General features: G+C 46.9%; 2 protein-coding genes across 3 annotated transcripts; one reads left to right on the plus strand and one right to left on the minus strand.

Annotated features, from left to right (window-relative positions):
* Window positions 1-730: 730 nt before the first annotated feature.
* Window positions 731-9,153, plus strand: LOC101754811 (B3 domain-containing protein Os07g0563300). 2 transcript variants are annotated; one of them, XM_022823867.1, is made up of 12 exons: window positions 731-1,167; window positions 1,491-1,572; window positions 1,675-1,776; window positions 2,282-3,096; window positions 3,226-3,322; window positions 3,823-3,997; window positions 4,443-4,519; window positions 4,951-5,346; window positions 5,529-5,578; window positions 6,081-6,194; window positions 7,473-7,540; window positions 8,221-9,153. In XM_022823867.1, the coding sequence occupies exons 1-12, from the start codon at window positions 809-811 to the stop codon at window positions 8,781-8,783; spliced, it is 2,898 nt and encodes a 965-aa protein (XP_022679602.1). In that variant the 5' UTR covers window positions 731-808; the 3' UTR covers window positions 8,784-9,153. The 2 variants fall into 2 exon arrangements, with proteins under 2 accessions (XP_022679602.1, XP_012699489.1); XM_012844035.2 differs by having other exon boundaries at window positions 809-1,167; window positions 2,282-3,087.
* Window positions 9,154-9,495: 342 nt separating this feature from the next.
* On the minus strand, window positions 9,496-11,249 carry LOC101755211 (translation initiation factor IF-2). Its single transcript, XM_004957971.4, has 2 exons — window positions 10,404-11,249; window positions 9,496-10,216 (listed from the first exon to the last, which is right to left on the minus strand). The coding sequence occupies exons 1-2, from the start codon at window positions 11,041-11,043 to the stop codon at window positions 9,801-9,803; spliced, it is 1,056 nt and encodes a 351-aa protein (XP_004958028.1). The 5' UTR covers window positions 11,044-11,249; the 3' UTR covers window positions 9,496-9,800.
* Window positions 11,250-12,373: the final 1,124 nt, after the last annotated feature.

The raw sequence follows: 12,373 nt of genomic DNA on the forward strand, positions 1-12,373 counted from the left end.
TGGTACATTGCAGGTAGATAGATGCGGGTTGCATTGAGAGTATACAACGCCGGTTGTCATTTTCGCTAGTTTATTTTACGGCCTCATGCAGGAGGGGCTTGGGATTGAACGTGCATGGGTGGGTCGAGCACGTTTTCCTCCGTTTGACTTTGCAGGGGAAGGGGGAGGGGATTGAATAGAAGAGTTGCTAATTGACGAGTCTCAGGGGGCGTAGTCAACAATTTCACCCTTTTTTGTTTCTGGCATTATCGGCTCTGTTTTTTTCTCTCCTTTATTGAGGAGGGGATAAAATTTCCATCCATGCATGCATGAATTTCCGCCGGACGTACAAGAATATGCAAGTCGCTACGGTGACCCAAGCAAATCACTTGCGAGTTGTTTGTGGTGAACAACGAATCGTACAGAGCTTGCAAACTAGTACGTCCGTTTCGGTGAAGAAGAAGGAATCGGTCGTCACGTAGACGATTACGTACGGGTTAGCGATAAACCGTAATAAAATGAGAAGAAAACACTAGTGCTACAGCGCTGGCAGTGGGTTTGGGAGGTGAGACCGAGGCAAAGCCGGTGTACACGTAGCAGAGGCAGTCCGAACGCCGGTACTACTGCTGCTGCTGCTTTTCTGGGCCTCGCTTTAAAAGCCTTCCCCTCACCTCCCTCCCCGTCTTCCCCTGCCTCGTCTCGTCTCCGCCCCTCCTCCTCGTCTTATTCCTTCCGCCCCCACGATTCCCACGCCCCCTCCCAAAACCCCCCCCGCCTCGCCTCGCCTCGCCTCGCCGCGCGGCCGCCGGCTTTAGGGTTCGGCGCGCCCATGTCGGCGCCGGCGCCGCAGCAGGCGCCGCCGGCGCAGCCGCCTCCGCCTCCGCCGCCGCCGGCCGCACCCGCGGGGGTCACCGCGACCCCCATCTCGGTGCAGCCGCCCCCTATCCAGCCCAAACCGCCGCCGCCGCCACAGCAGCAGCCGCAGCCGGCGGGGCCTGTTTCCGGCCCGCCGACGCCGACGCCGGCGCAGCTCCTGAATCTGGGCCCGCAGCCGCCGCTGTACCGGGGCCCGATCTGCTGGAACTCCTACTGCAAGGACCCCGACCCCAACTCCTTCGGCCGCCGCGGGTGGAAGGTCCGCTCGGGCCCGCCCTTCTCCATATACGCCGACCTCTGCGGGAGATGCTAGTACGTGCCGTTCCCCCCTTAACCACCTTCCTCTGCCTCTCACCCTCGCTCCCCGCCCAATCGCGCCGTCGGCGAGGCGTCCCGCGTGCTCGAATCGCGCGGGGGAAGCTCGCTCCGTCGGGGGCGGATTCGCCCATGGCGCCCACCGGATCTACGTGGAGTGATCGCCACGTCGTTGCGATTTCGCGGGATACGCGGGGGTTTTGTGTAAAGTTGGTGTGGTTTTTTTTGGGTGCTTTGACTTGCGTGCGACTCCTAATTCCTGATGCATGCATGCATGTGTGGCTTACTGCTGCTCTCTGTTCTCTGTTTTGTGTGGCCAGTTCGCAGTTTGAACAGGGGATATACTGCGAGACGTTCCATTCCGATGAGGGGGGCTGGAGGAACTGCGAATCCTGCGGGAGGGTACGTGCTCTTGCATGCTGATTATTCCCTCTTGGTGGCCGTCCATGCTTCTTTTACCTGATGAGTGATCGGTTCGTGTGCGTTTGTGTTCTGATTGAGCAGAGGGTGCATTGCGGCTGCATCGTGTCCATCCACAAGTATCAGCTCCGTGACGCTGGCGGGGTTGACTGTGCCAAGTGTGCTCGGAACACCCGTACTGCCATGGTATGTATGTTGTGGAAATTTTGATTGTCACAGAGGATTTGCTATTATTGGGGGTGATTAGATGGGGGGGTGCTAAGTGCATGCATCATGAGCCACTTATATCGATGACTGTTTGCTGCTTTTTAAGTTTGTGAGATTTCAGCATGTTGCATCCATTAGTAGGCAGAAATCTCTTGAAGGAGTGCATTTCAGTGGTCTGTTTGCCACTTGTGTTCTAATTATGCTATTTGATTGGCAGCATTAATTAGGTGGATGCTATATTGCTAATATCATCAATTAACTTATGTAGTTATATCAAGGATGTTTCACTTATTTATTGCTAATGTCATTTACTGAAGTTGAAAGCTATTTACATGGAGGATGTCTATTTTCATATTGAAGAGGCTTCCATAGTTCCATTTATTATGTTAACTAAATAGTAGGAGTTTGCAGTTCAGATGTTCTCTTCGAATTTAGTTCATGTTTCGATCCATTGTTGACCACAATTGGCCCTTGTGCTTTGTAGGCACCACCAAGTCCGGTATGGGCGTCCCCAATGCATAATTCTCAAAATGTAGCTGACAGAAAAGACATTCCTGTAAAAAGCTGGAGACCTCCTGCTGGGCAAATTTCAAGTCAGTGGCGACAGACTAATCTTTGGAGTGTGTCCAGTATACAATCGGACTTGCAGCAGCGTCTTGCTTTTGAGTTTGATAGGCCTAGTGGTAGCGAAAAATTACTTCCTGGGCGCACTTTTATCCATGCCCAGGAAAGGAAATTTGATGACATGCATGACAGACCAACAACTCCTGCTGGCATGAACCACATTATAAGGGAGAGAGATGCCAATGGGCACGGTCAGCCCACCAATATGGATCCAGCATACCCTTATAACCTCTATCACAGAGATGGACCGCATCCAAATAATCTTCATGATCCTAGTCACCATGGTGGAGAAAATGATTCTTTGTCTTCCCGGAAAGTGGCGTTGCCAGATGCTTCTACAGGTGTGGATGGCTTCAAGCATGATTCACATCATCCATCTATTTTAAAGGATGATCCACCATCCCTTTCAGTTGGATTGGCTTCTAATTTTGCATCACAGAATGGACCGAAAGACCACATCAGAATTGCACCTGCTCAGCAGCAAGCGCAAATGGCTTCGTCCTCATTGCAGAAACAATTCTATTCTCACCCAGTAACTGGTTATAGTGAATTCCAAGCTCAATTGCGCAATGGAAGACCCAGAATGGATGCAAAGGCGAGATCACAGTTACTTCCTCGCTATTGGCCAAGAATAACAGATCAAGAGCTACAGCACTTATCTAACGAGTATCCAACGTATTCTACTTATGTTATTGAGCAATATTCCTTCAGAAAGATATTCCTCTTTATAGTTGAAATTCTCAACTCCCGTAGAATTGTTATTTTTCTGAACTCTTATTAAGTTTTCCCTTAACTTTCACACAGTTCAAATTCTGTCATTACTCCTTTGTTTGAAAAGATGTTAAGTGCTAGTGACGCTGGGCGCATTGGTCGTTTAGTTTTGCCAAAGAAGTGTGCTGAGGTGAGTTGTTGATTCGATTGCCACTTTTTTGTTGTGTAGATTCTCTGTTATTATGCTATCTTAGGGCCTAATGCTATTGAGAATGCAACATTGCCTTCGTTGCTGTTACTAGTTTAATTTGTATGTCAACATGATATCTTTTTTTTACTAGGTGTGCATATTGGAATGCTGTTGCTGTTACTAGTTTTATTTGTATGATCTTTTTTTTACTAGTTGTGCATATTAGGATGTTTTGTTAATGTATGAGTTGAAAATTCATCTTTGTTAGTTATCCTGGGCTATTTTATAAATTGTTAATAGATGCATGACTAAATTACATAATATCTGTAGAAAGTAGGGCTTATTTAAGAGAACTATCTTGAGAGTTTACTTTTGATTATCTAGTTGTTGCTTTGACTACGATCATATTTTGTACATAGAATCTTAGACCGTTATATATTTTCTTTTTGTGCTTGCCTTATTTCAGAAAAGTTCCCTAATAGGAAAATCATTTTGAACAGGCGTACTTCCCTCCAATCTCTCAGGCTGAAGGGCTCCCTTTAAAGGTTCAGGATGCCAGTGGTAAAGAATGGATATTTCAATTCCGTTTCTGGCCTAATAATAATAGCAGGATGTATGTATTGGAGGGTGTCACACCTTGTATTCAGTCAATGCAGTTACAAGCAGGCGATACAGGTATGTATCTTTTCTTAAACAAATGGATATTGGAGTAGCCCTACCAAAGATTATTGACATTAGTTAGATATACTAACTATAAATTACTTGTACAACAGAACAGTCCTATTTCTGTATAGTGTGTCTGTTTACAGTACATAATAAACATTAAGAATCTTAAATCCTGATATAACTGTGACTCATCTCACCATTCAGATACACTACTCTAAACTGTTCATGTTCATGCGATGGAGACAATATTTATTTAAGTTACCATTGCATTCCAGTCACACCGCACTTCTTAAATATGTTGCCTGACACACCCTGACCTGACTTTTTGCTGCAATGCTAATGCTTTTACTTTATGTCTTCCAAACTATGTTGTGCTTTATCATTTCATGTATTTCTCATTATCCTTGCAGTTATCATTTTTTTAGTTTTAACTTAAAATCCTACTTTTCTGTAGTAACCTTCAGCCGAATAGATCCAGAAGGGAAGTTGATCATGGGATTCAGGAAGGCAACTAATATGTCTTCTGAACAGGTATGCACATTGAAGTATTTAATTACATGTGTTGTTGCTGCAGCATTAAAAAGGCTTTCAAAAGATTAAACCGCTAGTGCATTGATTGCAGTTACTGTAACTTAAATGGATAAGTAAGATGCTTCCAGTTCTGTCAATAATTGTTTGTGACTGATGAAATGCGATTTTAATGTCCATACCACTCCAATCTCTGCACTTTCGATGATATGGCACATCTTTATTGTATTCCATTTCTCAGGATTCAAGTTCTGGTTTTGATTCTGGGACCTTTTTTGTCAACTGAAATGAGATAGCTATTGCAATAGTTATGTCAGGAATATAAACAATTTGTTGTGTATTTTTCCTTTATCAAACTTAGTCTACAATATGGTTGGTTATATCTTAGAATTTTAAAAGTAAACCATCCTCACTCATTGTCTTTTTTTTCTCAGGAGCAAACAACAAAGCCTGCAAATGGTGCCCCAGCAACTTCAGAGGCAAATGGTAAAGTTTCTGCTCCAGATTCCAGTCCAAATGCTGCAATTTCCCGACAAAACAAGGTCAACACAGAAACCAAAAGCTCTAGCCCTGTGGAACAAGCTGCTACTTCTAAAATTGATAAGGACGTATCAGCACCTAAGGAAGGGCCAGGAACTGCTAGTTCTTCCCCAGGGCCTGTTAAGAGAAAAGCAACTAATCTCACTCCAAAGAATAAACGACTACGGATGGAAAATGAGGAATCAATGGAGTTGAAGATAACATGGGAGGAAGCTCAAGAATTGCTCCGTCCCCCTCCTAAGGCCCCCTCAATTGTTATTGTCGATGGCCATGAGTTCGAGGAATATGAGGTATGCCATTCCTTTCAACATTTGTCTTGGAAAATTGCCTTCTCAAATTGAAACTTGTTCTGAGAATATCTATTTTCAAGGATTATATTTGCATGCAACACTTGTTCTGATGTTTATTCTTACTGCTTAATAGACAAAAATAAAAGACACGTGTTTCTGTATTGAAATCCTGTGCATTTCAGGAGCCACCGATACTTGGAAGAAAGACGTATTTTGCAACAGATCAATCAGGGTAACATTTCTCAAACTCAGAAGTTTTACGTGTGTTTTTTTTAATTTTATCTTATTAAATGGATTTCAATAACCTTAGCTGTGTTAACGCTCATGCTGATACCAACTGTTTTGCTCACCAAAGTTATCAAGCTATCTCTCTGTTTGGTTGTGTTTTTACTAAACGGTTCAAACTTCAAATGTATATTAGCTGTCAGTTCTTATGACATACTCCCTCCGTGCCAAATTATGTCGTTTTGGGTTTTCTAGATTCATACCTTTTACTATGCATCTAGACATAATATATATCTAGGTGCATAGCAAAACCTATGAATCTAAAAAAGCCAAAACGACTTATAATTTGGGACGGAGGGAGTATGAGTTAAGAAGTTAATCAGTGACACTGAAGAATGCAATTTAAATCCTTTTGAGTTCAGCTGTAATTCTCCCAGCAATTTAAGCTTTTTTTTAGCAGGACAGTAGTCTCTTTCACACTTGCATCTAATTTATCATTGTTTTAACAGTTCAAATCATCAATGGGCCCAATGTGAGAATTGTTCCAAATGGAGGAAACTGCCAGCAGATGCCCTGATGCCCTCTAAATGGACATGCAATGACAATAAATGGGATTCAGAAAGGTGATCTTTTGTTAGTGTGACTTGTTGTTTCTTTAAGATGATTTCTTCCCATTTTATTTTTTGTGGCATATGGAAAAATGATAAAACATATTTACATCCATGGGTCCTGCAGTGGAAGCTTTTCCTTTCAAAGTGGGCCTACCTGGAAACAAACCTTAACCCAAATGCCAGCCTGATCTTTATATATACTATATTGGTTGTAATAAGAACTTATTAAAGGAATGGGTAATCGATCCAAGTATGTGGAATCAAAATCTGTAGCAAAACATTGGACAAAGAATCACTAGACAAACTTTGACATTGTTTAATTTATAGCAGCTTCATAAAAAGAGGCATTACATAGAAGTGATCATTCTTTGAACATTTTCTAGGATGTATATGATGCCTGCAGCCTCTACGTAGTACATGATTCAATTGCTCATGTACTAGATAGAATGTTACTGGTTTGATGCAACTATGATTAAAAGGCTACTGATATATAAGCACATATTTCTTTTGTCATTAGTAAGTTGCCAAAAATTAGCCCACATACATGTTCAAATGTTTCCAGTAATCCATAGAATATAATTCACTGGTGTGATTTGACCTGAACACCTGATATGTTCAATTATAAGACACTTTATTTTCTTGTATAAGTTTTAAATTATCACCTTTGTATTGCAATGGTAAGGTGTGTGGTTTTTTCTTGTTTACTCTAACTATATGATACCAACAAGTTCAGTGTTCTACACATAAGAATACGTCATGTCGTTCGATTTAGATCTATTTTTCATTGTACCTTGGTTTCTAAAATCATTTTCCGGTTTATTTGGAAAATGATCTACGCAAATCTGTATGTAAAGTGCATGCTGAAGAATGCTGATCGCTACTATGTATGAGTAAACCTAAGCTTAAAATAAAAATATCACCAACAAAATCGAACACTAAAATATGACCAACTGGTAAACTGTTTTTAGCACCGGGTGGAAACTAGCGAGCCTTTTTCTCAAGTGTTGTTCTAGAAGATATGGTGGTGTGCTAAATAATTTGTATCTGTACTCTACCAGGTTTATCGTGATCTTTCTATTAAATAGCCGTTATTTAATACATAACTTAAAACTAGTAAGGTTTTACAAATAATATTGGATTTTTTCATCATGAAAACATCATACACAGTTGGTATTGAAATGAGCAGTTAGGTGTATGTTCTGATATTTGTTATTTTATGACTGGTTATGTATGGTTTGCTTATCACTATATGTTAGCTCTTCAATTAATCACCACTATTTTTGTCTCCAGGTCTTCTTGCGAAGCTGCACAAGAAATAAGTATGGAGGAGCTTGCAGAATTGATTCCTATAAAATCTGGTATGGTCCATGTAATATTTTGTATAATGCGTGGGATGTATTGCTTGAGCCTCATGGGCCGATTATATAGGAGTACATGGCTTGGAGGGCAAGTAGCCTCTCCTATCCTAGGATTACAATCAATCCTAAACTAACCATATCCGGAGTTGCCTAATATACTCTAACAGTGCACATGTCCCGCATTATTCTTTGCATAATGTCTACTAGGTTGGAGGTTTCATTTACTCGAGCAATTGGACTATAACTGCATTTAATGTCTGCTCTAAGGATGCAAATTAGGGGGTGTTTGGTTCCTTAGGACCTCCTAAATTCCTGTCACATCGAATGTTTAGATACTAATTAGGAGTATTAAACATAGACTAATTATAAAACCAATTGCACAGATGGAGACTAATTTGCGAGACGAATCTATTAAGCCTAATTAGTCCATAATTTGACAATATGATGCTACACTAAACATGTGCTAATGATGGATTAATTAGGCTTAATAGATTCGTCTCGTGAATTAGCCTCCATCTGTGTAATTAGTTTTATAATTAGCTCATGTTTAGTCCTCCTAATTAATATCCGAATATTTCCGAACTAAAGAACCAAACACCCCCCTTACATTACAATTACACTTGAGGATAGCTGGCTTCTCAGTTGAGTTACATTAATAAGGAGCTTTTGCTGAATTGCAGGTCCAGGTGGAGCAAAAAAGCCCAAATCGAAGATAGAAGGTGAAGCTATTGATGCTTCAGATGGGCTCGACACGCTTGCAAACCTTGCAATTCTTGGTGAAGGTGAAGCTCTCCCTTCCCAGCCAACCACAAAACATCCCCGCCATCGACCTGGCTGCTCATGTATCGTCTGCATCCAACCACCAAGCGGGAAGGGCCCAAAGCACAAGCAAACATGCACCTGCAACGTCTGTATGACGGTTCGACGCCGTTTCAGAACACTCATGCTTCGCCGCGAGAAGAGGGCGACGACAGATTCGCCTCGCAGGAAAGAGACAGGCCAATCCAGCCAAACAGTCACACAAGCTGGATCTGGCCTGCAGGCAACCAGTGCCAATGCAACCAACTCTTCCAAGAAAGCAGTCGGAAATGCCGATGGGCCTGAAGACATGGCTGTCGACCACAAGGTGACATCCTCTCCCGTCAAGAACCACATTGACCTGAACAGCCAGCCTGAACGGGATGATGAGCAATCACCAAAGTCGGGCGCAGCTGGTGCATTGAGCCGAGACAATCCCACTTAGGGTGGCGAGCGGAGAGGCAGGATTATACCGGCGAGAGTGGACATAGATAGCTGATCCAACATATCCTTCCGAAATGTCTATACCCATTAAGAAAAAAATGTGGCATGAGGTGTTGTAGTGTAGGTGTTATCTCTTACCTTCCATACCATAGAGCTGGTTTCCTTTTTCCCCAGACAGACTCCAGTGGTAATGTTATCGTGTATACCATAGGTCAGGATATCCGTAGGTGTTGCGTGGGGCCTTGCATACCCTGTATGATGTATGTATTGCAAGATCAGCGCGTCGTTTCGGCAGTGTAAACGGGGAGTTATTCATGTATTCCATTGCTTCGCTACCGAAGTATTGCTATCTTCTTTTCCTGGTCTGTGCAGCAATGGGTCCGTCTTCTGTCTGTGTTAAAGATAAATGCGTTGTATGTCTCACGTATGTAAAAATTGCCTAGTTTAGCAACCAGTGGTGATGAATAATCCTGGTTGACTGCAAAGTTTAGCGTTAGACTGTAAACGGGCGCCCTGACACCGACGATAAGTTTTGACTCATCTGCTTACCTGAGAAATGTTCTGCTTTGTCAGGCGCGTAGTCATATCGTGACTACATTCTGTTCGTCTGATCGTTTCAAAAAGGACTGTGTTTGCTTCGGTGAGGCTCATCTAGAGTATACAGCACAGGAGCGCATAACGAACAACCAACTAACAAAATCAACTCCTATCGAAAAAAAAAGTAGCAGCGAAACGCAGCGAGCAGTAGCTGAATAAGCAGGCACTCCAAAGATACTATGAACCCCCAAAAGAAATTGGGGGATGGCTCAGGCCATCACTAATCAGCACCTGTCACTCACTCCTAACAAGTGCTGTCAAACTTGTCCTTTGTTTTGTGCAAAAAAAACTATCCCTTCTTACTTGACAAAACCATATCTTACAGAGACCAAGACCCAAACCCAAAATCGAGAACGAACACGAAAACAAAAAGGGTAGCACTTCGCTTGCAAGCTGCAACCATTTTCAGCTAGTTTTCGTTTCAGTACTGGCTGCCCCTGCCGAGCATGTCGCTGTAGTGCTTGAGCGACTCCTGCCGCTGCAGCCGCATCTCCATGTTGAACTTGTGGATGAAGGCCTCCACGCGCCGGTTCAGCTCGTCCTGCCCCAGCGACGGCTCCCGCCGCACCGGCGCGGCGGGCGCCGCCTTGCCCCTCCCGGCGCCGCCGTCGTTGAAAGTCTCGGCCTTCCGCATCGCCCCCGCCGGGACGGCGGCCGCGGGATCGATCTCCCCGCTGCCCACGCCGCCGGACGGGCGGCGCCCCGGGCGGGTGTCCCAGGTGTCGGACTTCTTGAGGTGCCGAGCCAGCGGCGGGCCCCGCCCCTCCGTGATGGCCTTCCATGTGCTCTCCAGCGTCTCCTCCTTCCGCGGCCGCGCCACCCGCAGTGCCCTGCTCCCTGCAATGCCAAAAAAATCCCCGTTGGTATCATAGCAAAACCTCTATGGTAGAATTCATGAATCAAGGGCTTAATTTCTTATGGCTCGAAAACAGATTGCCCAAGGCAGAGCATTCGGGGAATAATTAGAATTTGAGATTTCTGCTCTGTTATAATGATGGGAGTGTGTAGTTAACGTTGTGTTTACCTTCGGGGCTTGGCTTGGCCGCCTTCCGGCTGAACCTCGCCGACACCAGAGGCTTCTCCCTGGAGTTGGTCAGGTCCGCGAACGGCACCTCGCTCTCCGCATCCGCCTCCACCTCCGGCTCCGCGCCCCTCCGGCGCGGCGTCCACGTCGACCTTGAAATCGAGAATTCCTCATCCTCCTCCACCGGTACCGGCGCCGGCGCCACCGTCGCAGCGTTCATCTCCACCACGGGCTCCTCCACAGCAGCGACCTCCGCGGCCGGCGCAGCTGGCACGGGCATCGCCAAGACCGGCACAGGCACCTGCAGCGCAACCGGCGGCTGGATCTCATCCTGCTCCACCTCATCCTCCGCCACTACTCCTCCACCTCCGGCAGCGGCGGCGGCGGAAGCATAAGAAGTGGCCGACGGGCGTCCGCCGCCGCCGGTGCTCGGCTGGAAGCGCGACGACGCGGCGATGGAGATGATGATGGCGTTGATGACGAGGTAGAGGTACGGCGGCGTGAGCCAGGTCGCCGCGACCGCCCGCGCGCGCGGCAGCTCCTCCTCCACGAACGCCGCCGCCGCGGGCCCCAGGAACCGCACCCCCGCCGCCGCCACCAGCACCGCTGCCGCCGCCTTCACCGTCCGCTCGTACCCCATCGGTCTGCTCCCCGCCCTGACCCTCTCCTCCCCTGTGGTTCCAGTTCCTCAAGCCAACACACGAGTTGTCTCAATTGTGTGATGCCGCCGCCCCCCGCGCCCTTCCCGTGTCGTCGACCGTTTGGTTTGTTCGCAGCGTTGTTGTGCGCGGCAGCTAGCGAAACGAAACGGAAGCGTAGCAAAGCAGGGCGTCGCGGCGAGAAGAGGTGGGCGCGGTGGGGCGAGGAATTTATAACCGAGGAGGGCCGGGCCGGCTGCGACGCGCGGGCCGTTGGATGAGGTGTTCTGAGCGGTGTGGATGATGCCCTTCCTGTCTGGGCATATGTGTTGCTTCGTTAGAAAGGTCTGGATCAGCTGAGGCATCGCCGCAGTAACACGCAGTGGCTGACTGGCTGGCTGGTGTGACCGTGGGGACGACTACCAGGGTCCATAGCCGGTGGCGAGAGGTGGACGTCGACCTCCCCGGCCGGGTGGCCGGCGGCTCAAAGCGCCACGGAAATCCGCTGAAGTTTTCCGGCTCGGGTTCGTCCATCCGTCCACACGATGGCGTTTGTTCACCGGCCGCGCATTGATCAGACGGCTCGGATCATAGCGTTGCAGGGTCGTTGACACCACTGGACCGTGTCATGGCCATTGCGTCCGCACAGTGCTGGGCCACTGCTCAGGATGAACGGTGGATCCCGTGGCCGTGGTGGCGTGGCATCCTGCTGTTGCAGAGTACTACGTGCCATGTGGGGTTCATTCACTACGGCGGTCGATCGATCCGTGTCCCGGGCCCTGCTGATAATAAACGCTGATGCGATACCCAGCTTCGAAGGAAAACGATGGGGGCTCTGGGCTCAACTCAAACGGTCAGAAAAAATATAACCGTTGGGTGCGGCGGGGTGGGGGTGGGGCGGTGGGCCTGAGGAAATATAACCGGCAGGATCTATCGTACCAGCGTGGGCCCGAGTGCGCAGCCACGTGTGCCGGGCTCCCACGATAAACAAAACGCGAGGTCCCGCTTTCTCTGACCCCGGGGCCGCGGCCAACCTGGCGTCCGTACCGCTTTTTTCCCAGGCTAGGCTAATGTGTCCAGCTCGGCTGACATCACCAACGCCTCTCCTGATCGGTGTCAGAGCTCGAGTCCATCTTGACTTCTCCTGTGATCCTCTCCCGGATCCTGGCCGTCTCGTACATGCAGGTTCCAGCCGTCTGCCATACCTGCCGATTACTGTACGACATGTGCCGCTACCCGTACGTGAATGGATCTAAAATACATCGCCTCATGATTCATTAACGCACGTTTCGTATCCCTAAAATACCAACTAGGTACATAACCGGGAGGTTC

This window comes from Setaria italica, chromosome II, assembly GCF_000263155.2.
Source record: "Setaria italica strain Yugu1 chromosome II, Setaria_italica_v2.0, whole genome shotgun sequence".
Classification (NCBI taxonomy): domain Eukaryota; kingdom Viridiplantae; phylum Streptophyta; class Magnoliopsida; order Poales; family Poaceae; genus Setaria; species Setaria italica.